At 41.6% G+C, this 25736-nt stretch overlaps 1 protein-coding gene across 1 annotated transcript in view; it reads left to right on the top strand.

Moving 5' to 3' along the window:
- The window catches only part of LOC118386449 (zinc finger protein 804A), a 181453-nt gene that overhangs the window by 140713 nt on the left and 15004 nt on the right, over positions 1-25736 (top strand). Inside the window, exon 2 of the mRNA XM_052521820.1 lies at positions 20844-20993. Within this exon, the coding sequence (XP_052377780.1) occupies positions 20844-20993 (150 nt within the window). The remainder of the gene's footprint in view (positions 1-20843; positions 20994-25736) is intronic.

The raw sequence follows: 25736 nt of genomic DNA, 5'->3' as shown, positions 1-25736 counted from the left end.
CAATTTGGATACTATATACAGGGGGTACCGGTACAGAGTCAATGTGGAGGCTATATACAGGGGGTAACTGGTACAGAGTCAATGTGGAGGCTATATACAGGGGGTACGGTACAGAGTCATGTGGAGTCTATATACAGGGGGTACCGGTACAGAGTCAATGTGGAGGCTATATTCAGGGGGTAACGGTACAGAGTCAATGTGGAGGCTATATACAGGGGGTACCGTACAGAATGTGGAGGCTATATACAAGGGGTAACGGTACAGAGTCAATGTGGAGGCTATATACAGGGGGTACCGGTACAGAGTCAATGTGGAGTCTATATACAGGGGGTACCGGTACAGAGTCAATGTGGAGGCTATATACAGGGGGTACGGTACAGAGTCAATGTGGAGGCTATATACAGGGGGTACAGAGTCAATATGGAGGCTATATACAGGGGGTAACGGTACAGAGTCAATGTGGAGGCTATATACAGGGGGTACCGGTACAGATTCAATGTGGAGGCTATATACAGGGGTACCGGTACAGAGTCAATGTGGAGTCTATATACAGGGGTACCGGTACAGAGTCAATGTGGAGGCTATATACAGGGGGTACCGGTACAGAGTCAATGTGGAGGCTATATACAGGGGGTACCGGTACAGAGTCAATGTGGAGGCTATATACAGGGGGTACCGGTACAGAGTCAATGTGGAGGATATATACAGGGGGTACCGGTACAGAGTCAATGTGGAGGATATATACAGGGGGTACCGGTACAGAGTCAATGTGGAGGCTATATACAGGGGGTACCAGTACAGAGTCAATGTGGAGGCTATATACAGGGGGTACCGGTACAGAGTCAATATGCGGGGGCACCGGTTAGTTGAGGTAATTGAGGTAATATGTACATTTAGGTAAAGTGAATATGCATAGATAATAACAGTAGTAGCAGTGTAGAAGGGGGGGCACTGTAAATAGTCTGGGTAGTCATTTGATTAGATGTTCAGGAGTCTTATGGCCGTAGAAGCTGATTAGAAGCCTCCTGGACCTAGACTTGACACTCCGGTACTGTTTGCCATGCGGTAGCAGAGAGAACTATTTTTGAGAACCATGTTTCGTCGTACCCTCTTCATGACTGTCTTAATATATGCCATTTAGCAGACGCTTTTATCTTCATGACTGTCTTGGTGTGCTTGGACCATGTTAGTTTGTTGGTGATACGGAAGCCAAGGAACTTGAAGCTCTCAACCTCCTCCACTCCGCCCCGTGGATGAGAATGGGGGCATACTAGGTCCTCTTTTTCCTGTAGTCCACAATCATCTCATTTGTCTTGATCACATGGAGGGAGAGGTTGTTTGTCCTTGCACCATGCGGTCAGGTCTCTGACCTCCTCCCTATTGGCTGTCTCATCGTTGTCGGTGATCAGGCCTACCACTGTGTAATTGTCAAACTTTAATGTTCATGTTGGAGTTGTGCCTGGCCGTGCAGTCATGAGTGAACTGGGAGTACAGGAGGGGACTGAGCACGCACCCCTGAGGGGCCCCTGTGTTGAGGATCTGCATGGTGGATGTGTTATTTTCTACCCTTGCCACCTGGGGACGGCCCGTCAGGAAGTCCAGGATTCAGTTGCAAAGGGAGGTGTTTAGTCCCAGGGTCCTTAGCTTAGTGATGAGCTATGCAACACTATGGTTTTGCAATTTGAGCCGTAGTCAATGAATAGCATTCTCACATAGGTGTTCCTTTTATCCAGGTGGGAAAGGGCAGTGTGGAGTGCAAAAGAAATTGCATCATCTGTGGTATTCAAATTGGAGTGGGTTTAGGGTTTCTGGGATAATGGTGTTGATGTGAGCCATGACCTGTCTTTCAAAGCACTTCATGGCTACAGATGTGAGTGCTACGGGTCAGTAGTAATTTAGGCAGGTTACCTTAGTGTTCTTGGGCACAGGGACAATGGTGGTCTGCTTGAAACATGTTGGTATTACAGACTCAGACAGGGAGAGGTTGAAAATGTCAGTGAAGACACCTGCCAGTTGGTCAGCGCATGCTCAGAGTACACATCCTGGTAATCCGTCAGGACCAGCAGCCTTGTGAAGGTTGACTTGTTTAAAGGTCTTACTCACATCGGCTGCGGAGAGCGTGATCACACTGTCGTCCGGAAAAGCTGATGCTCTCATGCATGTTTCAGTGTTACTTGCCTCGAAGCGAGCATAGAAGTTATTTAGTTTGTCTGGTATGTTTGTGTCACTGGGCAGCTCTCGGCTGTGCTTCCCCTTGTAGTTTGTAATATTTTGCAAGCTTGCCACATCCGATGAGCGTCGGAGCCGGTGTAGTACGATTCAATCTTAGTCCAGTATCGACTCTTTGCCTCTTTGATGATTCGTCAGAGAGCATAGCGGGATTTCTGATAAGCTTCCGGATTAGAGTTAGAGTGAAAGTTGCAGCTCTACCCTTTAGCTCAGTGTGAATGTTTCCTGTTATCCATGGCTTCTGGTTGGGGTATGTACGTACAGTCACTGTGGAGACAACATCATCGATGCACTGATGTGGTGTACTTCTCAATGCCATCAGAGGAATCCCGGACCGTATTCCAGTCAGTGCTGCAAAACAGTCCTGTAGTTTAGCATCTGCTTCATCTGACCACTTACTTATTGACCAAGTCACCGGTGCACAACAGTTCAGCAGTTTAGTATTGCTTCATCTGATCACGTTTTTTTAAAAGACGGAGTCACTGGTGCTACCTGCTTAATGTTTTGTTGTTGTTGCTTGTAAGCAGGAATCAGGATAGAATGAGGGTCAGATTTGCCAAATGGAGGGTGAGGGAGAGTTTGCATGTGTCTCTGTTTGTGGAGTAAAGTCGGTCTCGAGGTTTTTTTTTCCCGTAGTTGCACATTTAAAATGCTGATATAAATTTGGTATAACTGATTTAAACGTTCTTGGAGATTCCTTGGGTGGTTTACCCAGAGGTTTACATTTTGAGTGGAAACGGAGCGATTGCGCAGAGTTCCATTTAGCTCAGTCCGTTTTTAGTGTCACACTGAATGAATGTCTAGCTCTATATCATGGAGAGGTTGACTTTTCAACAAAAATCTATTGCTAATTATCCTGATATCCATTATTATCGCAATCAAGGATGTAAAACAAACCAATCGTTACACTTCAACAGCTAGGAAATCCAACGATGATAATTACCCCGTTTTTTTTTGTGATTGCATCTCTCGCCTACTAAAGTCTCTCTCTGCAGCTCAGAAGGAGGTCATTGATGACATGATGAAGCTAAGATGCTACAATGACTTTATTTATTTTACTGAGGTATTAGTTCAGACCACACACTGCTCGTTAGACCTATGGGTTCCTAGGTGGTAGATGTACACAGTTAGGAGACCAGTAAAATGCACCATTCTGTCACGTAATGGTTGTTTTGCAGTCAGGGCTTGATAGTGATTGTCAGCAGTGTGGAGGAGGAGCAGACAAAATGCTTCACCTCCTCTCTTGCCCTCTAGAAGGAACAACTAGCGTCCAGTCAATAGCTGTAGATGGATTCTCTGTATCTCAGCAATTTAGAGGCAACAGCTCTGACGTTGAAGGAGAAGCTGTACAATTAATTGTGACAGCCAAAATGTTGAACTCTCCGTTCCCCTTCCAGCCTTTTGTCAGGAATAACATGTCATCATTAAGGTAGTATCAGCCAGTTTGTCAATCTAAAGCTGCGGATCATTCTGTATCTGTAGTCCCAAGGTGTCATTCTGTATCTGTAGACCCAGGTGTCATTCTATATCTGTAGACCAAGGTGTCATTCTATATCTGTAGACCAAGGTGTCATTCTATATCTGTAGCCCAAGGTGTCATTCTACATCTGTAGTCCAAGGTGTCATTCTATATCTGTAGTCCCAAGGTGTCATTCTATATCTGTAGACCAAGGTGTCATTCTATATCTGTAGACCAAGGTGTCATTCTATATCTGTAGACCAAGGTGTCATTCTATATCTGTAGCCCAAGGTGTCATTCTATATCTGTAGACCAAGGTGTCATTCTATATCTGTAGACCAAGGTGTCATTCTATATCTGTAGCCCAAGGTGTCATTCTATATCTGTAGCCCAAGGTGTCATTCTATATCTGTAGTCCCAAGGTGTCATTCTATATCTGTAGACGAAGGTGTCATTCTATATCTGTAGCCCAAGGTGTCATTCTATATCTGTAGACCAAGGTGTCATTCTATATCTGTAGACCAAGGTGTCATTCTATATCTGTAGACCAAGGTGTCATTCTATATGTGTAGCCCCAGGTGTCATTCTATATCTGTAGACCAAGGTGTCATTCTATATCTGTAGCCCAAGGTGTCATTCTATATCTGTAGACCAAGGTGTCATTCTATATCTGTAGTCCAAGGTGTCATTCTATATCTGTAGACCAAGGTGTCATTCTGTATCTGTAGACCAAGGTGTCATTCTATATCTGTAGCCCAAGGTGTCATTCTGTATCTGTAGCCCAAGGTGTCATTCTATATCTGTAGTCCCAAGGTGTCATTCTATATCTGTAGTCCAAGGTGTCATTCTATATCTGTAGTTCCAAGGTGTCATTCTGTATCTGTAGACCAAGGTGTCATTCTATATCTGTAGACCAAGGTGTCATTCTGTATCTGTAGACCCAGGTGTCATTCTATATCTGTAGACCAAGGTGTCATTCTGTATCTGTAGACCAAGGTGTCATTCTATATCTGTAGTCCCAAGGTGTCATTCTATATCTGTAGACTAAGGTGTCATTCTATATCTGTAGTCCAAGATGTCATTCTATATCTGTAGTCCCAAGGTGTCATTCTATATCTGTAGTCCAAGGTGTCATTCTATATCTGTAGACCCAAGGTGTCATTCTATACCTGTAGACCAAGGTGTCATTCTATATCTGTAGACCAAGGTGTCATTCTATATCTGTAGCCCAAGGTGTCATTCTATATCTGTAGTTCAAGGTGTCATTCTATATCTGTAGCCCAAGGTGTCATTCTATATCTGTAGTCCAAGGTGTCATTCTATATCTGTAGACCAAGGTGTCATTCTGTATCTGTAGACCCAGGTGTCATTCTATATCTGTAGACCAAGGTGTCATTCTGTATCTGTAGACCAAGGTGTCATTCTATATCTGTAGTCCCAAGGTGTCATTCTATATCTGTAGACTAAGGTGTCATTCTATATCTGTAGTCCAAGATGTCATTCTATATCTGTAGTCCCAAGGTGTCATTCTATATCTGTAGTCCAAGGTGTCATTCTATATCTGTAGACCCAAGGTGTCATTCTATATCTGTAGCCCAAGGTGTCATTCTATATCTGTAGTCCAAGGTGTCATTCTATATCTGTAGACCAAGGTGTCATTCTATATCTGTAGCCCAAGGTGTCATTCTATATCTGTAGTCCAAGGTGTCATTCTATATCTGTAGACCAAGGTGTCATTCTATATCTGTAGACCAAGGTGTCATTCTATATCTGTAGCCCAAGGTGTCATTCTGTATCTGTAGACCAAGGTGTCATTCTATATCTGTAGCCCAAGGTGTCATTCTATATCTGTAGACCAAGGTGTCATTCTATATCTGTAGTCCAAGGTGTCATTCTATATCTGTAGTCCAAGGTGTCATTCTATATCTGTAGACCAAGGTGTCATTCTATATCTGTAGACCAAGGTGTCATTCTATATCTGTAGACCAAGGTGTCATTCTATATCTGTAGACCAAGGTGTCATTCTATATCTGTAGTCCAAGGTGTCATTCTATATCTGTAGTCCAAGGTGTCATTCTATATCTGTAGACCAAGGTGTCATTCTATATCTGTAGACCAAGGTGTCATTCTATATCTGTAGACCAAGGTGTCATTCTATATCTGTAGACCAAGGTGTCATTCTATATCTGTAGTCCAAGGTGTCATTCTATATCTGTAGTCCAAGGTGTCATTCTATATCTGTAGACCAAGGTGTCATTCTATATCTGTAGACCAAGGTGTCATTCTATATCTGTAGACCAAGGTGTCATTCTATATCTGTAGACCAAGGTGTCATTCTATATCTGTAGACCAAGGTGTCATTCTATATCTGTAGTCCAAGGTGTCATTCTATATCTGTAGACCAAGGTGTCATTCTATATCTGTAGACCAAGGTGTCATTCTATATCTGTAGTCCAAGGTGTCATTCTATATCTGTAGTCCAAGGTGTCATTCTATATCTGTAGTCCAAGGTGTCATTCTATATCTGTAGACCAAGGTGTCATTCTATATCTGTAGACCAAGGTGTCATTCTATATCTGTAGTCCAAGGTGTCATTCTATATCTGTAGTCCAAGGTGTCATTCTATATCTGTAGACCAAGGTGTCATTCTATATCTGTAGTCCAAGGTGTCATTCTATATCTGTAGTCCAAGGTGTCATTCTATATCTGTAGACCAAGGTGTCATTCTATATCTGTAGTCCAAGGTGTCATTCTATATCTGTAGACCAAGGTGTCATTCTATATCTGTAGACCAAGGTGTCATTCTATATCTGTAGTCCAAGGTGTCATTCTATATCTGTAGTCCAAGGTGTCATTCTATATCTGTAGACCAAGGTGTCTATATCTGTAGTCCAAGGTGTCATTCTATATCTGTAGTCCAAGGTGTCATTCTATATCTGTAGTCCAAGGTGTCATTCTATATCTGTAGACCAAGGTGTCATTCTATATCTGTAGCCCAAGGTGTCATTCTATATCTGTAGTCCAAGGTGTCATTCTATATCTGTAGACCAAGGTGTCATTCTATATCTGTAGACCAAGGTGTCATTCTATATCTGTAGTCCAAGGTGCAACAGCAAAACGCCGCTTGAGGATTTGTTCAAGAGCATGTCGACTCAGTATATAATGTTCTACCTGCAATACCCTATACACACTGGGCAAACGTTTTAGAACACCTACTCATTCATTGTTTTTTCTTTATTTTTAATCATTTTCTACATTGTAGTATAATAGTGAAGCCATAAAAACTATTAAATAACACATATGGAATTATGTAGTAACTGTTATGTAGTAAGTGTTAAACAAATCTAAATATATTTTGTATTTGAGATTCTTCAAATGTCCATTGGTTTTCTTTGATGACAGCTTTGCTCACTCTTGGCATTCTCTCAACTAGCTCCACCTGGACTGGTTTTCCAATGGTATTGAATTAGTTCCACCATATGCTGAGCATATGCTGGCTGCTTTACCTTCACTCTGCAGTCCCACTCATCCCAAACCATCTCAATTTGGTTGAGATCGGGGGATTGTGGAGGCCAGGTCATCTGATGCAGCACTCCATCCATCTCATTCTTGGTCAAATATCCCTTACACAGCCTGGAGGTGTTTTGGGTCATGTTTTTATTTGTTTAACACTTTTTTGGTTACTACATGATTCCATATGTGTTATTTCATGGTTTTGATGTCTTCGCTATTATTCTACAATGTGGAAAATAGTAAAAATAAAGAAAAACCCTTGAATGAGCAGGTGTCCTAAACCTTTTGACCGGTAGTACATAGGGGTATTGTTGTTAATGGAAGCAATATAGCTTCCAAGTTTGTTGTGGTACGTAACTTTCCATATTACGCAGTCTGTATGACTGGTAACTCCTGATGAGAAACGTCTTGATGTAGTTAGATCAGATAGGCCTCTGAGGATCCAGATCCAAGGAGCTTTGTGGAAACTCCAGCCTTTAAATGCTATTTAATGTATAACAGTACCAGTCAAGTCCCAGACTGTTTTGAGTCACTAGGCAGGTTTCCATTGACCCAGGATTATTACACAGCAAAAAACAACAACAAAAACCACACTGGAAACGTCAGCCGTAGGTGAAATATTCTGAAAGTCAACATCACCTCTGTTTGACAGGGGGTGACATTCTTTAAGTGTCAAACTTTCTTATTTGCGACAAATTATGATGGAAACTGATTGCCAAATCATTTTGGAAGTACGAGGTGCAGGGGATGTCGTCACGTAACTATAAAACTCCACTCTGTGCTAAATATACTTATTTAAGAATAAAAATATATATATATTTGCAGGACAAGGATTGTCCTGACTTTCAAGAATGCCTGAATGGCTTCACATTGCTTTTCCGGTTGGCTGCATGTAAATTTCACCATCCAATTATATCAGATCTTCGAGGAGTGCAAGTTTCCCCACGGAAACGGGAACGGACCTTTGGCGATACGTTAGCGTATGAGAATTATGACTCTAATATTAGGAATTTTTTGGGCATTCTATCCCCATGCTGGCTTTTTGCAGGCTACCTGAGACATGAAAAAGGTGGGAGGGTATTACAGGCTGTCACCAATTTATTTAATGAGCAATTTGCCTAATTAACAATAGTTTTTATTTTTCTTCGGAATGTTGAATATTTTTTGGTATGACGTCATTACGTTCAGCTGGTAATTTATCAACACAAGACAGTTCCATGAGAATGCATAGCAGCTGGTAATTTATCAACACAAGACAGTTCCATGGGAATGCATAGCAGCTGGTAATTTATCAACACAAGACAGTTCCATGGGAATGCATAGCAGCTGGTAATTTATCAACACAAGACAGTTCCATGGGAATGCATAGCAGCTGGTAATTTATCAACACAAGACAGTTCCATGGGAATGCATAGCAGCTGGTAATTTATCAACACAAGACAGTTCCATGGGAATGCATAGCAGCTGGTAATTTATCAACACAAGACAGTTCCATGGGAATGCATTGCAGCTGGTAATTTATCAACACAAGACAGTTCCATGGGAATGCATAGCAGCTGGTAATTTATCAACACAAGACAGTTCCATGGGAATGCATAGCAGCTGGTAATTTATCAACACAAGACAGTTCCATGGGAATGCATTGCAGCTGGTAATTTATCAACACAAGACAGTTCCATGGGAATGCATAGCAGCTGGTAATTTATCAACACAAGACAGTTCCATGGGAATGCATAGCAGCTGGTAATTTATCAACACAAGACAGTTCCATGGGAATGCATAGCAGCTGGTAATTTATCAACACAAGACAGTTCCATGGGAATGCATAGCAGCTGGTAATTTATCAACACAAGACAGTTCCATGGGAATGCATAGCAGCTGGTAATTTATCAACACAAGACAGTTCCATGGGAATGCATAGCAGCTGGTAATTTATCAACACAAGACAGTTCCATGGGAATGCATAGCAGCTGGTAATTTATCAACACAAGACAGTTCCATGGGAATGCATAGCAGCTGGTAACTTATCAACACAAGACAGTTCCATGGGAATGCATAGCGGCTGGTAATTTATCAACACAAGACAGTTCCATGGGAATGCATAGCAGCTGGTAATTTATCAACACAAGACAGTTCCATGGGAATGCATAGCAGCTGGTAATTTATCAACACAAGACAGTTCCATGGGAATGCATAGCAGCTGGTAATTTATCAACACAAGACAGTTCCATGGAATGCATAGCAGCTGGTAATTTATCAACACAAGACAGTTCCATGGGAATGCATAGCAGCTGGTAATTTATCAACACAAGACAGTTCCATGGGAATGCATAGCAGCTGGTAATTTATCAACACAAGACAGTTCCATGAGAATGCATAGCAGCTGGTAATTTATCAACACAAGACAGTTCCATGGGAATGCATAGCAGCTGGTAATTTATCAACACAAGACAGTTCCATGGGAATGCATAGCAGCTGGTAATTTATCAACACAAGACAGTTCCATGGGAATGCATTGCAGCTGGTAATTTATCAACACAAGACAGTTCCATGGGAATGCATTGCAGCTGGTAATTTATCAACACAAGACAGTTCCATGGGACTGCATTGCAGCTGGTAATTTATCAACACAAGGCAGTTCCATGGGAATGCATAGCAGCTGGTAATTTATCAACACAAGACAGTTCCATGGGAATGCATAGCAGCTGGTAATTGTTGAATCCATTTTCTTTTTCATTTTTTTAATGTCAACATTTAAAAAAAAATCGCTGCACAAGTTAATGGAAATATAAAGGAACCATTTCTCCAGACTGTTTAATATGTAATGAAAACACTTTCATCTAGGTTCAAATCAAATGGCATTTTAATACATTTTTATGTATACCTGTGTTTAGCAGATGTTATTGCGGGTGTAGTGAAATGCTTGTGTTTCTAGCTCCGACAGTGCAGTGATAAGTACTATCTAACAACATCACAACGTATACCCACTACACACAAATATAAGTAAAGGAATGGAATTAAGAATATATACATATATGTACGAGCGATGTCAGAGCGGCATAGACTAAGATACAGTAGAATAGTATACAGTACACACACATATGAGATGAGTAATGTAAAATATGTACACACTATTAAAGTGACTAGTGTTCCATTTATTAAAGTGGCCAATGATTCCAAGTCAGGGCAGCAGCCACTAATGTGCTAGTGTACTTATAAATATATGAATGAGCGATGGCCGGGCGGCATAGGCAAGGTGCAGTAGATGGTATAAAATACAGTAGACATATGATACGAGTCATGTAAGATATGTAAACATTATTAAGTGGCATTATTTAAAGTGACATTGTTTAAAGTGACTAGCGGTCCATTTATTAAAGTGGCCAGTGATTGAGTCTCAATGTAGGCAGCAGCCATTCAATGTTAGTGATGGCTATTTAACAGTCTGATGGCCTTGAGATAGAAGCTGTTTTTCAGTCTCTCGGTCCCAAGATGCAGTAGATGTTATAGAATACTATATATCCTACATAACTCATCTCATATGTATATGTTAACATTTTTGAAGTAGAATTATTTAAAGTGACTAGTGATACCTTTGTTAGTGATGGCTTTTTAACAGTCTGATGGCCTTGAGGTAGAAGCTGTTTTTCAGTCTCTCGGTCCCACCTTTGATGCACCTGTACTGACCTGTCCTTCTGGATGATAGAGGGGTGAACAGGCCGTGGATCGGGTGGTTGATGTCCTTGATGATCTTTTCCCTGGTCTACATGTGGATTAGCAATGGAATATCTCTTAAGGTGTTTTAAAAGTGGAGTTTTCCACTCAATACCCTGTGGGCACTTTTACCGAAGAGCTGGAGAGCATACATGAATTTACAATAGTATTTTCTGAATACAATTTGCAAAGCTAATAATTTCAGTTATCTATTTCCTGCTAAATTATGCAAGCTTCCCTGAAAGTATAATAGTTTAGAGAGAAATTCCATTTCGATTTTCCAATATGTAGTTTTGAAGGGCTCTAGACATATTCATGGTGAATAAATAGGAATTACAGTATATAGATCTTTATTCGTTTTCATAATATCGAAGGACTTCATGTTCTTGATAATATTATGGCTCATGGGTTGTCAACCTCTGGCTTCTTAGGATCAATTATTTTTTTAATCTGCACACCCCCCCACCCCACACCCCCCTTTTTGTGGGACGACATCAATCCAAAGCACAGATGGATTTTGAAAGCAAATCTATACCGTCTGTCTCGTCTGTTGCGATGAGGTTACCCGTCACAATCAGTGGAGAGATGTGAGTGACGATCAATGTATAGGCGCAACTATAGTGTTATCGTACTCCCAAGTAGGCCTACTTCCTGTAAGAGCTAGTTTGATCCTTCACGTTTCAGCATTGTTTCCTGTTTAGTGTATTCTTCCTACAGTGTGTTAACTGTACAGCTCCAGTCTACAGGCCCCGCGTGCCACTTCTGTTTTGGAGATGAGTTTTAATAAAGACATAAAGACGTTGGGTAAAAGGAGAGTGAGGGATGGGTTGGGTAAAAAAGGAGGGATGGGTGAGGGATGGGTAAAAAAGGAGGGAGTGTAAAAGGGATGGGTAAAAGGGAGAGGGATGGGAGGGATGAGGGGGTAAAAAAGGAGGGATGTGTAAAAGGAGAGTGAGGGATGGGTAAAAGGAGAGTGAGGGATGGGTAAAAGGAGAGTGAGGGATGTGTAAAAGGAGAGTGAGGGATGTGTAAAAGGAGAGTGAGGGATGTGTAAAAGGAGAGTGAGGGATGGGTAAAAGGAGAGTGAGGGATGGGTAAAAGGAGAGTGAGGGATGGGTAAAAGGAGAGTGAGGGATGGGTAAAAGGAGAGTGAGGGATGGGTAAAAGGAGAGGGAGGGACGTCTGCTTCATAAATACTCTGTCTTTTGATGTTCTAATGTCATGCTAAAATGAAAGAAAATCGGCTAAAAGGTTTCCCCTCATAAAACGGTTCACTTAAACATTTTCATTTTCACGTGGCCTCAGCTTTAGTCAATGAGATGGGGTTAAACAGTGAGATTACGTGTCATTGTAGTCTAATAGTCCATACTCGGGACCTCTCTGTACTCCTAGCCCAGGGGAATAACACAGTTACCGTGATTGATAATAATACACTTCTCTCAGAGGAAGAGAGAGGCTGGGCTGGAGCTGTGCATTGTCCTGTGGGTTAGCCTCAGAGCTCTGCAGAGGGACAACCCTATGGGTAGCGTTAGCTATTGCACTCTGCAGTGGGAGCAACATATGGGTTAGCTATAGCGCTCTGCAAAAGACAAACCTTTGTATTAGCATTAGCCTCTGACGAGGGAGAAAACTATAGGTTAGCTATAGCCCTCTACAAAGGGTCAAACGTTTGTATTAGCATTAGCCTCTGCAGAGGGAGAAAATTATAGGTTAGCTATAGCCCTCTACAAAGGGTCAAACGTTTGTATTAGCATTAGCCTCTGCAGAGGGAGAAAATTATAGGTTAGCTATAGCCCTCTACAAAGGGTCAAACGTTTGTATTAGCATTAGCCTCTTCAGAGGGAAAATCATGTGGTGTTCGTTAGCCTAGCCTAGTGTTGCTAACCAGTCAACTGTAGCATAGCTATGTGTTATTTTCTCGCTGCAGAGAACGTGTGAATAGATTGGCTACCAGACAACTGCGGTGGATGTTTCTACACTGAACAAACCAGATGACTGCGGTGGATGTTTCTACACTGAACAAACCAGATGACTGTGGTGGATGTTTCTGCACTGAACAAACCAGATGACTGTGGTGGATGTTTCTGCACTGAACAAACCAGACGACTGTGGTGGATGTTTCTGCACTGAACAAACCAGATGACTGTGGTAGATGTTTCTACACTGAACAAACCAGATGACTGTGGTGGATGTTTCTGCACTGAACAAACCAGATGACTGTGGTGGATGTTTCTACACTGAACAAACCAGATGACTGCGGTGGACGTTTCTACACTGAACAAACCAGATGACTGCGGTGGATGTTTCTACACTGAACAAACAACGAAGAGCACGCAGATAAGCTTACATGAGTCGGCTTCTGACCGTTTCTGCATAAAAACTGTGGTTGTGCAAACCAACCGTTTCAACAGCTCAGACGATCCCGCAGGTGAAGAATTCGGATGTGGAGTTCCTGGTGGTTACAAATGTTCCATAGTTGTGAGGCCCGTTGGACGGACCGCCAAATTCTCTAAAACGACGTTGGAGCGGCTTATGGTAGAAAAATGAACATTACATACTCCGGCAATGGCTCTAGTGGGCAGTCCTACAGTCAGCGCGCCAATTGCACACTCCCTCAAAACTTGAGACATCTGTGGCATTGTGTTGTGTGACAAAACTGCACATTTTAGGGTGTCCTTTTATTGTCCCCAACACAAGGTGCACCAGTGTATTGATCAGCTTCTTGATATGCCACACCTGTCAGGTGGATTATCTTGGCAAAGGAGAAATGCTCACTAACAGGGATTTAAACACATACGAGAGAATACGTAGAATGTATGCACACATGACTGTAAGTCGCTTTGGATAAAAGCGTCAGCTAAATGGCATATATTATTATTATTATATTAAATACGCTTTTTGTGTTTATGTAAACATTTCTGGGATCTTTGATTTAATCTCATGAAACATGGGACCAAACCTTTACATTTTGCGATCATATTTTTGTTCAGTTTATGTTCAGTATAGCTATGTTCTCCTTTCCTGCTACAACAGCAGCCTGAATACCCTTGAGAGTCCAGACCCCCTGTGTTTTGTAATTTAGTGTCTGGTGGAAAAGGATGGTGGAAGGGGGGCCGTGTCTCAGCGTAGCTCAGCTGGGTGACTGGGTGAAGGGGGAAGGGGGGTGTTGGAGGGGGATCGTGTCTCGGTGGTTTAGAGAGGGTAGAGGTCTGGCTCGGCAGAGTGACTGGGTGGAGGGGAGGTGTAGGAGAGGGAGAAAGGGGGGAGAGCTGTGGCACAGCGGCTCAGACGGTTAGCTTCTCTCCCAGCACCCCGCCGAGCCTTGGTTCACTAACGGTGAATGGGATCTATCTGCAGTGTAAAGGACTTCACAGCTTCACACCACTTCCTCTGCGCCATGTTTTGTTGTTGTTTAATTGCCTAAGCTCTGCCCCCCCCCCCGCGCACCCCTTGTGTTTGAAAGGTACAGTATATTGAGGTTAATAATAATAATCCTCGTTAGAGATTTACTGATGACTTTCCTTTTTGAACTTGCATAAACGTCATATCAGATTTTTTTTAAATTATCTTTCCCCACTAATTTCTCTGATCTTACATATAAACTTTTTTCTAATTTTTTTTTAAAATTAATTCTATTAAGCGAGCATTAATTAGAGCTCTTGAGAGTGAGATACGATATGATCATTAAACTATATAGAGCCCAAAGCGGCCTGGATCCAATCTTGAGATTTGAAACCATCATTTGAAACTTCAGATCCACCATTCTAATGAAGCATTGATACAGGCCAGTCCTAACCTAACAAATCAACACACATATATATATATATATATATATATATATATATATATATATATATATATATATATATATATATATATGTATATATTTATATATATATCCAGGGTTACTTCGATGCATTGCTTTTTCCATTCAACATTTAATTCCACCTGTGTATTAAGACCAATTGTCTGGTTTATAGATTCCCAGTATACCTCAGCATGGGCTGATAATGAATTGTGTTGATGTGGAAGTGTGTTGCTTGCTACTGGTTTCAATTAGAATCACTTGTTTTAGTCTATAATATTTAGCCACAGAAGGCATTTTCACAGCTCATCTGAACACTTGACACAGGCACGCAGACACGCACCCGCACCCGCACACAGGCACAGGCACACACACACACACTCACACTCACACACACACACACACACACACACACACACACACACACACACACACACACACACACACACACACACACACACACACACACACACACACACACACACACACACACACACACACACACACACACACCATTACACCTCTCTGGGTCTGTAATGGACTGTGATATCAGCGTTAAGTGGTGAGGTCCATGTCGGGACTGACCCCACACAATGGCCTGAGTGGGTTCTCTCCCCATTAATGACAATATTATTGGACAACAATTTGAGCCACTTTGCGTCCTGCACTCATTGAGGAAAAAATAACCACTAAGCCTCCTGAACTGATTGACGGGTATAGAACCACTAAAGCCTCCTGAACTGATTGACGGGTATAGAACCACTAAAGCCTCCTGAACTGATTGACGGGTATAGAACCACTAAAGCCTCCTGAACTGATTGACGGGTATAGAACCACTAAAGCCTCCTGAACTGATTGACGGGTATAGAACCACTAAAGCCTCCTGAACTGATAGACGGGTATAGAACCACTAAAGCCTCCTGAACTGATTGACGGGTATAGAACCACTAAAGCCTCCTGAACTGATTGACGGGAATAGAACCAATAAAGCATCCTGAACTGATTGACGGGTATAGAACCATTAAGCATCCTGAACTGATTGATGGGTATAGAACCACTAAGCATCCTGAACTGATTGACGGGTATAGAACCACTAAAGCCTCCTGAACTGATTGACGGGTATAGAACCACTAAAGCCTCCTGAACTGATTGACGGGTATAGAACCACTAAGCCTCCTGAACTGATTGACGGGTATAGAACCACTAAAGCCTCCTGAACTTATTGACGGGTATAGAACCACTAAAGCCTCCTGAACTGATTGACGGGTATAGAACCACTAAAGCCTCCTGAACTGATTGACGGGTATAGAACCACTAAAGCCTCCTGAACTGATTGACGGGTATAGAACCACTAAAGCCTCCTGAACTGATTGACGGGTATATAACCACTAAAGCCTCCTGAACTGATTGACGGGTATAGAACCACTAAAGCCTCCTGAACTGATTGACGGGTGGGTATAGAACCACTAAGCATCCTGAACTGATTGACGGGTATAGAACCACTAAAGCCTCCTGAACTGATTGACGGGTATAGAACCACTAAAGCCTCCTGAACTGATAGACGGGTATAGAACCACTAAAACCTCCTGAACTGATTGACGGGTATAGAACCACTAAAGCCTCCTGAACTGATTGACGGGTATAGAACCACTAAGCATCCTGAACTGATTGACGGGTATAGAACCACTAAAGCCTCCTGAACTGATTGACGGGTATAGAACCACTAAAGCCTCCTGAACTGATTGACGGGAATAGAACCACTAAAGCCTCCTGAACTGATTGACGGGTATAGAACCACTAAAGCCTCCTGAACTGATTGACGGGTATAGAACCACTAAAGCCTCCTGAACTGATAGACGGGTATAGAACCACTAAAGCCTCCTGAACTGATAGACGGGTATAGAACCACTAAAGCCTCCTGAACTGATTGACGGGTATAGAACCACTAAAGCCTCCTGAACTGATTGACGGGTATAGAACCACTAAAGCCTCCTGAACTGATTGACGGGTATAGAACCACTAAAGCCTCCTGAACTGATTGACGGGTATAGAACCACTAAAGCCTCCTGAACTGATTGACGGGTATAGAACCACTAAGCCTCCTGAACTGATTAACGGGTATAGAACCACTAAAGCCTCCTGAACTGATTGACGGGTATAGAACCACTAAAGCCTCCTGAACTGATTGACGGGTGGGTATAGAACCACTAAAGCCTCCTGAACTGATTAACGGGTATAGAACCACTAAAGCCTCCTGAACTGATTGACGGGTATAGAACCACTAAAGCCTCCTGAACTGATTGACGGGTATAGAACCACTAAAGCCTCCTGAACTGATTGACGGGTATAGAACCACTAAAGCCTCCTGAACTGATTGACGGGTGGGTATAGAACCACTAAAGCCTCCTGAACTGATTGACGGGTATAGAACCACTAAGCCTCCTGAACTGATTGACGGGTATAGAACCACTAAAGCCTCCTGAACTGATTGACGGGAATAGAACCACTAAAGCCTCCTAAACTGATAGACGGGTATAGAACCACTAAAGCCTCCTGAACTGATTGACGGGTATAGAACCACTAAAGCCTCCTGAACTGATTGACGGGTATAGAACCACTAAGCCTCTTCAGTTCAGATATGTACCAGATGACTCAATATTTTAAAAGCAGAGGGTTTAACCTGAACCTGTCTGATATGGCACCCTATAGGAATCCATTTAACGAGGCAAGTTGGTTAATTAAGAACAAATTCTTATTTTCAATGACGGCCTAGGAACTGTGGGTTAACTTCCTGTTCAGGGGCAAACCGACAGATTTGTACCTTGTCAGCTCGGGGGATTTGAACTCGCAACCTTCTGGTTACTAGTCCAACGCTCTAACCGCTAGGCTACCCTGCCACCCCTCAGTTAAGGCTCAGTTCAAAAGTAGTGCACTATATAGCGTTTTTAAACATCGATGAAAGTTCGACTCAGGGTTCAACTATAGCTGTTTTGAAGTCTAATCTTATACCTGCGTGAAAATACAAACATTGAATTACGTTTCAGAAAATAAAATCATGAGTAAAAAAAGGTCTATTGTCCTCTGGGCTGTTACTTTATATGTGTTGACGGTGTGCTTTCACCTTTCAGGAGGATCTATTCAGGGCTGCATTGTGGTTTTCATGTCAGCACTAAAGGACGAGTTGTAGTGTAAATAGATTCAAAGCTTGAATGAGGTTACTATCTTCTTCTCTGGCCTCTGGGATGTAGGAACAGGACACCATTGGGGAATTGGACGTTTTAATACATCTCTTTATCCCAACATGAGCTTTGAATGTACGAGTTTCCATATATCCTAAATATTAAAGGGGCAATCCGCAAATTGAAACGATAACAAAGTGTAATCCCAGCCACTGTTTTAGTAATAATCTCAGGGACCGAACCTGGATGAAATGTAGCTACTCTATAAATTCATAGACCGAGATATGGATGCAAGGATTGGCCAGCCACGATATCAACGTTATAGTTTTGACCATGGTTTGAGGCTATACGGTGTTTGTTTAATTAAATTGACCTTGTTTACAAACAAGGTGAAACAAGCTTCTATTTTGGGTTTGTGATGCGGTGCGACAGTTGAACTAAGCTCGTAAGGCATTTATCTATAGGTTATATTCTTCAAGAATCAGTGGGTACTTATACGTCCAAATATAGATGTAACAACTGCAGATTGCCACCTTTGAATAAATTAGATTTCAAATATGGTCTGCCCCCCCCGCCCCTCCCCCCAGTGAAACTACCCTCATCTCCATTTGCTGAAAATCAATATTTAATACCAAATATCAAAAAGGAGAAAATTGGGATCCAGGTGAATCAGATGAATTGGGTTTTCAAGGAGCATTATATTAAAAGGCGCTACTCGTACTACAAAACATCCCACTTTGCAAATGATGCATAGAAATCAAGAGGACGTGAACAACGTGTCCGTTATTAAAATCTGAGGGTAAACAGTATACCGCCTGTAGAGTCATCTGTTTCTATCTGACTCTGGTATAGCGTAGAATAACGGTGTCAGAAAACGCCGGTCAACACCCAGTATAATGTATTCTATAGGGACATCACTGCCATAGAGTATAATGTATTCTATAGGGACATCACTGCCACACAGTATAATGTATTCTATAGGGACATCACTGCCACACAGTATAATGTATTCTATAGGGACATCACTGCCACACAGTATAATGTATTCTATAGGGACATCACTGTCACCCAGTATAATGTATTCTATAGGGACATCACTGCCATAGAGTATAATGTATTCTATAGGGACATCACTGCCATAGAGTATAATGTATTCTATAGGGACATCACTGTCACCCAGTATAATGTATTCTATAGGGACATCACAGTATAATGCCATAGGGACATAGCACCCAGTATAATGTATTCTATAGGGACATCACTGCCACACAGTATAATGTATTCTATAGGGACATCACTGCCATAGAGTATAATGTATTCTATAGGGACATCACTGCCACCCAGTATAATGTATTCTATAGGGACATCACTGTCACCCAGTATAATGTATTCTATAGGGACATCACTGCCACACAGTATAATGTATTCTATAGGGACATCACTGCCACCCAGTATAATGTATTCTATAGGGACATCACTGCCACACAGTATAATGTATTCTATAGGGACATCACTGCCACCCAGTATAATGTATTCTATAGGGACATCACTGCCACACAGTATAATGTATTCTATAGGGACATCACTGTCACCCAGTATAATGTATTCTATAGGGACATCACTGCCATAGAGTATAAGGTCATTATAATCTACTGTTTTTTATCCACTGTATAGGGACATCACTGCCACTGAGGATTTAATTTCACACCAGTTTTGCCTGAGTATGAGATATCACTGTCACCCAGTATAATGTATTCTATAGGGACATCACTGCCATAGAGATATAATGTATTCTAGGGACATCACTGTCACTGAGTTATAATGATCTATAGATTCACCATAGAGTATAATGTATTCTCTGACACTGAGTTGAGATAGATTCTTAGACCTCTCTGACACTGACATCTAATTTTATCTCAGCTCAGTGTCAGAGAGGGAATCTAATTCTATCTCAACTCAGTGTCAGAGAGGGAATCTAATTCTATCTCAACTCAGTGTCAGAGAGGGAATCTAATTCTATCTCAACTCAGTGTCAGAGAGGGAATCTAATTCTATCTCAACTCAGTGTCAGAGAGGGAATCTAATTCTATCTCAACTCAGTGTCAGAGAGGGAATCTAATTCTATCTCAACTCAGTGTCAGAGAGGGAATCTAATTCTATCTCAGCTCAGTGTCAGAGAGGGAATCTAATTCTATCTCAGCTCAGTGACAGAGAGGGAATCTAATTTTATCTCAGCTCAGTGACAGAGAGGGAATCTAATTCTATCTCAGCTCAGTGACAGAGAGGGAATCTAATTCTATCTCAGCTCAGTGACAGAGAGGGAATCTAATTCTATCTCAGCTCAGTGACAGATAAGGAATCTAATTCTATCTCAGCTCAGTGACAGATAAGGAATCTAATTCTATCTCAGTTCAGTGTCAGAGAGGGAATCTAATTCTATCTCAGCTCAGTGACAGATAAGGAATCTAATTCTATCTCAGTTCAGTGACAGAGAGGGAATCTAATTTTATCTCAGCTCAGTGACAGATAAGGAATCTAATTCTTTCTCAGCTCAGTGACAGAGAGGTAATCTAATTTTATCTCAGCTCAGTGACAGAGAGGGAATCTAATTTTATCTCAGCTCAGTGACAGATAAGGAATCTAATTCTATCTCAGTTCAGTGTCAGAGAGGGAATCTAATTCTATCTCAGTTCAGTGACAGATAAGGAGTCTAATTCTATCTCAGTTCAGTGTCAGAGAGGGAATCTAATTCTATCTCAGCTCAGTGACAGAGAGGGAATCTAATTCTTTAAGCGTTTCGATACACTCGCATAAACATCTGCCATAACCATGTGTATGTGACCAATATGCTTTGATTTGATATATAAGATATAAGATATAAGTTGAGATATAAGTTAGATTCCCTCCCTGACAGAGGTGGTGTTGTCCTTGTTGTTTCTTCCAGGACTACGCGGAGAAGGAGAGGACGGCGACCATGGCCAAAGCCTTGGAGGACCTGAAGGCCAACTTCTACTGTGATCTGTGTGACAAGCAGTACTACAAGCATCAGGAGTTTGACAACCACATTAACTCTTATGACCATGCTCACAAACAGGTAATGGACCTGTGAACACACACACGCACACACATGTATTCAACCTTAAGATTGTTTAATCGTTTGTTAATATTTTGTACACAAAATTGAGGTGTTCATTGACTAGACAAATGGGTAAACACTGTGTGACTAAGACACATTTGTTTAAAAAAATGTGACATAGTAGGTTGCAATGGCACAAGACAAAATGTAAGTTACCTGTATGAAGGGTCCTGTATATACTATACAGTGGTCAATGGCTGTAGCCCTTTGTGAAGGGTTCTGTATATACTATACAGTGGTCAATGGTTGTAGTCCTTTGTGAAGGGTTCTGTATATACTATACAGTGGTCAATGGCTGTAGTCCTTTGAGAAGGGTCCTGTATATACTATACAGTGGTCAATGGCTGTAGTCCTTTGTGAAGGGTTCTGTATATACTATACAGTGGTCAATACTGTAGTCCTTTAGAAGGGTTCTGTATATACTATACAGTGGTCAATGGTTGTAGCCCTTTGTGAAGGGTTCTGTATATACTATACAGTGGTCAATGGCTGTAGCCCTTTGTGAAGGGTTCTGTATATACTATACAGTGGTCAATGGCTGTAGCCCTTTGTGAAGGGTTCTGTATATACTATACAGTGGTCAATGGCTGTAGTCCTTTGTGAAGGGTTCTGTATATACTATACAGTGGTCAATGGTTGTAGCCCTTTGTGAAGGGTTCTGTATATACTATACAGTGGTCAATGGCTGTAGCCCTTTGTGAAGGGTTCTGTATATACTATACAGTGGTCAATGGCTGTAGTCCTTTGTGAAGGGTTCTGTATATACTATACAGTGGTCAATGGTTGTAGCCCTTTGTGAAGGGTTCTGTATATACTATACAGTGGTCAATGGCTGTAGCCCTTTGTGAAGGGTTCTGTATATACTATACAGTGGTCAATGGTTGTAGTCCTTTGTGAAGGGTTCTGTATATACTATACAGTGGTCAATGGCTGTAGTCCTTTGTGAAGGGTCCTGTATATACTATACAGTGGTCAATGGCTGTAGCCCTTTGTGAAGGGTTCTGTATATACTATACAGTGGTCAATGGCTGTAGTCCTTTGTGAAGGGTTCTGTATATACTATACAGTGGTCAATGGCTGTAGTCCTTTGTGTAGGGTTCTGTATATACTATACAGTGGTCAATGGCTGTAGCCCTTTGTGTAGGGTTCTGTATATACTATACAGTGGTCAATAGTTGTAGCCCTTTGTGAAGGGTTCTGTATATACTATACAGTGGTCAATGGTTGTAGTCCTTTGTGAAGGGTTCTGTATATACTATACAGTGGTCAATGCCTGTAGTCCTTTGTGAAGGGTTCTGTATATACTATCCAGTGGTCAATGGCTGTAGTCCTTTGTGAAGGGTTCTGTATATACTATACAGTGGTCAATGGTTGTAGTCCTTTGTGAAGGGTTCTGTATATACTATACAGTGGTCAATGGCTGTAGTCCTTTGTGAAGGGTTCTGTATATACTATACAGTGGTCAATGGCTGTAGTCCTTTGTGAAGGGTTCTGTATATACTATACAGTGGTCAATGGCTGTAGCCCTTTGTGAAGGGTTCTGTATATACTATACAGTGGTCAATGGTTGTAGCCCTTTGTGAAGGGTTCTGTATATACTATACAGTGGTCAATGGCTGTAGTCCTTTGTGAAGGGTTCTGTATATACTATACAGTGGTCAATGGCTGTAGTCCTTTGTGAAGGGTTCTGTATATACTATACAGTGGTCAATGGCTGTAGTCCTTTGTGAAGGGTTCTGTATATACTATACAGTGGTCAATGGTTGTAGTCCTTTGTGAAGGGTTCTGTATATACTATACAGTGGTCAATGGCTGTAGCCCTTTGTGAAGGGTTCTGTATATACTATACAGTGGTCAATGGCTGTAGTCCTTTGTGAAGGGTTCTGTATATACTATACAGTGGTCAATGGCTGTAGTCCTTTGTGAAGGGTTCTGTATATACTATACAGTGGTCAATGGCTGTAGTCCTTTGTGAAGGGTTCTGTATATACTATACAGTGGTCAATGGTTGTAGCCCTTTGTGAAGGGTTCTGTATATACTATACCGTGGTCAATGGCTGTAGCCCTTTGTGAAGGCTTCAGTAGCAATTGCAGAGGTACACTTTCAATTTCAACTCCGAGGTCCATAATTCATATGGGGCCAATGTTGGTGTTGCTGTTGTTATTGTTCTAGTTGTGGTTGTTGTTGTTGTTGTTGTTGTTGTTGGCTTACCAACACTGCCTTCAGAAAGTATTCGTACACCTTGATTTACTCAACATTTAATCCGTAAATCAAAATGGATTAAAAGCAATTGTTTTAACCCCATCTACACACAATTCTCCATAATGACAAAGTGAAAACATGTTTTTAGAAAATTTAGCAAATATATTGAAAATGGAATAAAGAAATATCTAATTCTCATAAGTATTCACACCCCTTGAGTTAATTAATTGTAGAAGCACCTTTGGTAGTGATTACAGCTGTGAGTCTTACTGGGTAAGTCTCTAAGAGCTTTCCATACCTGGATTGTACAATATTTGCCCATTATTCTTTTCAAATTCTTAATCCTCTGTCAAAATGGTTGTTGATTATTGCTAGGCAACCATTTTCAGGACTTGCTATAGATTTTCAAGTTGATTTAAGTAAAAACTGTAACTCGGCCACTCTAGAATATGAACTGTTTTCTTGGTAAGCAATGCCATTGTAGATTTGACCTTGTGTTATTGTCCTGCTGAAAGGAGGATTCATATCCCAGGGTCTGGTGGAAACAAGACTCAACCAGGTTTTCGTCTAGAGCTGTCATCAAGGCAAAGGGAGGCTACTTTGAAGAATTTAAAAATAAATAAAAATATTTGTTTAACATTTTTTGGGGTTAACACATAATTCCATATTTGTTATTTCAAGTTTTGATGTCTTCACTATTATTCTACAGGGCAGAAAATAGTAAAAATAAAGAAAAATAAAGTAGGTGTGTCCAAAAACCCAGTTTGAATGAGCCAGGGGTGTGTCCAAACGTAGAATGTTTTGACTGATACTGCTAAATGGCATATATTATTATTATTATATATTATTATTATTATTATTATTATTTATATTATTATTATTATTATTATTATATATTATTATATTACCTCAGTCACCTCCACTACCTCGCACCCCTGCACATTTGTATGAACATAACAAGATTCAACAACTGAGACATAAACTGAACAAGTTCCACAGACATGTGACTAACAGAAATGGAATAATGTGTCCCTGAACAAAGGGGGGTCAAAATTCAAAGTAACAGTCAGTATCTGGTGTGGCCACCAGCTGCATTAAGTACTGCAGTGCATCTGTGGTCCTTCTGGATGGCACCAGATTTGCCAGTTCTTGCTGTGAGATGTTACGCCAGGGTAGTGGGCACCTGCAAGTTCCGGGACCATTTCTGGAGGAATGTATGCACACATCAAACAGGTTCCATACGTGCTTTGGGATTAAGATCCGGGCTCTTTGCTAAATGGCATATATTATTATTCCTATTTTAATTGCACAGAATGAGCAGCATGGCTAATGGCATTTTCATGCTGGAGGGTCATGTTAGTATGAGCCTGCAGGAAGGGGACCAAATGAGGGAGGAGGATGTCTTCGCTGTAACGCACAGCGTTGAGATTGCCTGCAATGACAACAAGCTCAGTCCAATGATGCTGCGACACACCATCCCAGACCATGATGGACCCTCTACCTCCAAATCGATCCCACTCCAGAGTGCAGGCCTCCGTGTAACGCTCATTCCTTCGACGATAAACGCGAATATGACCATCACCCCTGGTGAGACAAAACTACGACTCGTCAGTGAAGAGTACTTGTTGCTAGTCCTGTCTGGTCTAGCGACGGTGGGTTTGTGCCCATAGGAGACGTTGTTGCCGGTGATGTCTGGTGAGGACCTGCAAGCCCTCAGTCCAGCCTCTCTCAGCCTATTGCGGACAGTCTGAGCACTGATAGAGGGATTGTGCGTTCCTGGTGTAACTCGGGCAGTTGTTGTTGCCATCCTGTACCTGTCCCACAGGTGTGATGTTTGGATGTACCGATCCTGTGCAGGTGTTGTTACACGTGGTCTGCCACTGCTAGGATGATCAGCTGTCCGTTCTGTCTCTCTGTAGCGCTCTCTTAGGTGTCTCACAGTACGGACATTGCAATTTATTGCCCTGGCCACATCTGCAGTCCTCATGCCTCCTTGCAGTATGCCTAAGGCATGTTCACGCAGATGAGAAGGGAACCAGGGCATCTTTCTTTTGGTGTTTTTCGGAGTCAGTAGAAAGGCCTCTTTAGTGTCCTAAGTTTTCATAACTGTGACCTGAATTTCCTACCGTATGCAATCTGTTAGTGTCTTAACGACCGTTCCACAGGTGCATGTTCATTACTTGTTTGTGGTTCACTGCATGGGAAACGGTGTTTAATTGAAACCCTTTACAATAAAGATCTGTTCGGATTGTTATGAATTATCTTTGAAAAATCCTGAACAAGGGACGTTTCTTTTTTTGCTGAGTTTATTACTGTGGTGGTGGTAGAAAAGACAACAATACAATGGCTCCTGTAGCTTTTACAGCTGGTCTGAAACTAGCAACCGTTCTCTTAAATCTGTCTTTTCAAAGTAAGGATGAAAGACACTGATCACCCCATCTCACCACCATGTCGAAACGACTTTTACAAAATGAGTTGAAATGAGTGTATTTCAGTAT

Source organism: Oncorhynchus keta, chromosome 7 (genome assembly GCF_023373465.1).
Source record: "Oncorhynchus keta strain PuntledgeMale-10-30-2019 chromosome 7, Oket_V2, whole genome shotgun sequence".
Classification (NCBI taxonomy): domain Eukaryota; kingdom Metazoa; phylum Chordata; class Actinopteri; order Salmoniformes; family Salmonidae; genus Oncorhynchus; species Oncorhynchus keta.
This window is presented reverse-complemented; position numbering and strand designations above follow the sequence as displayed.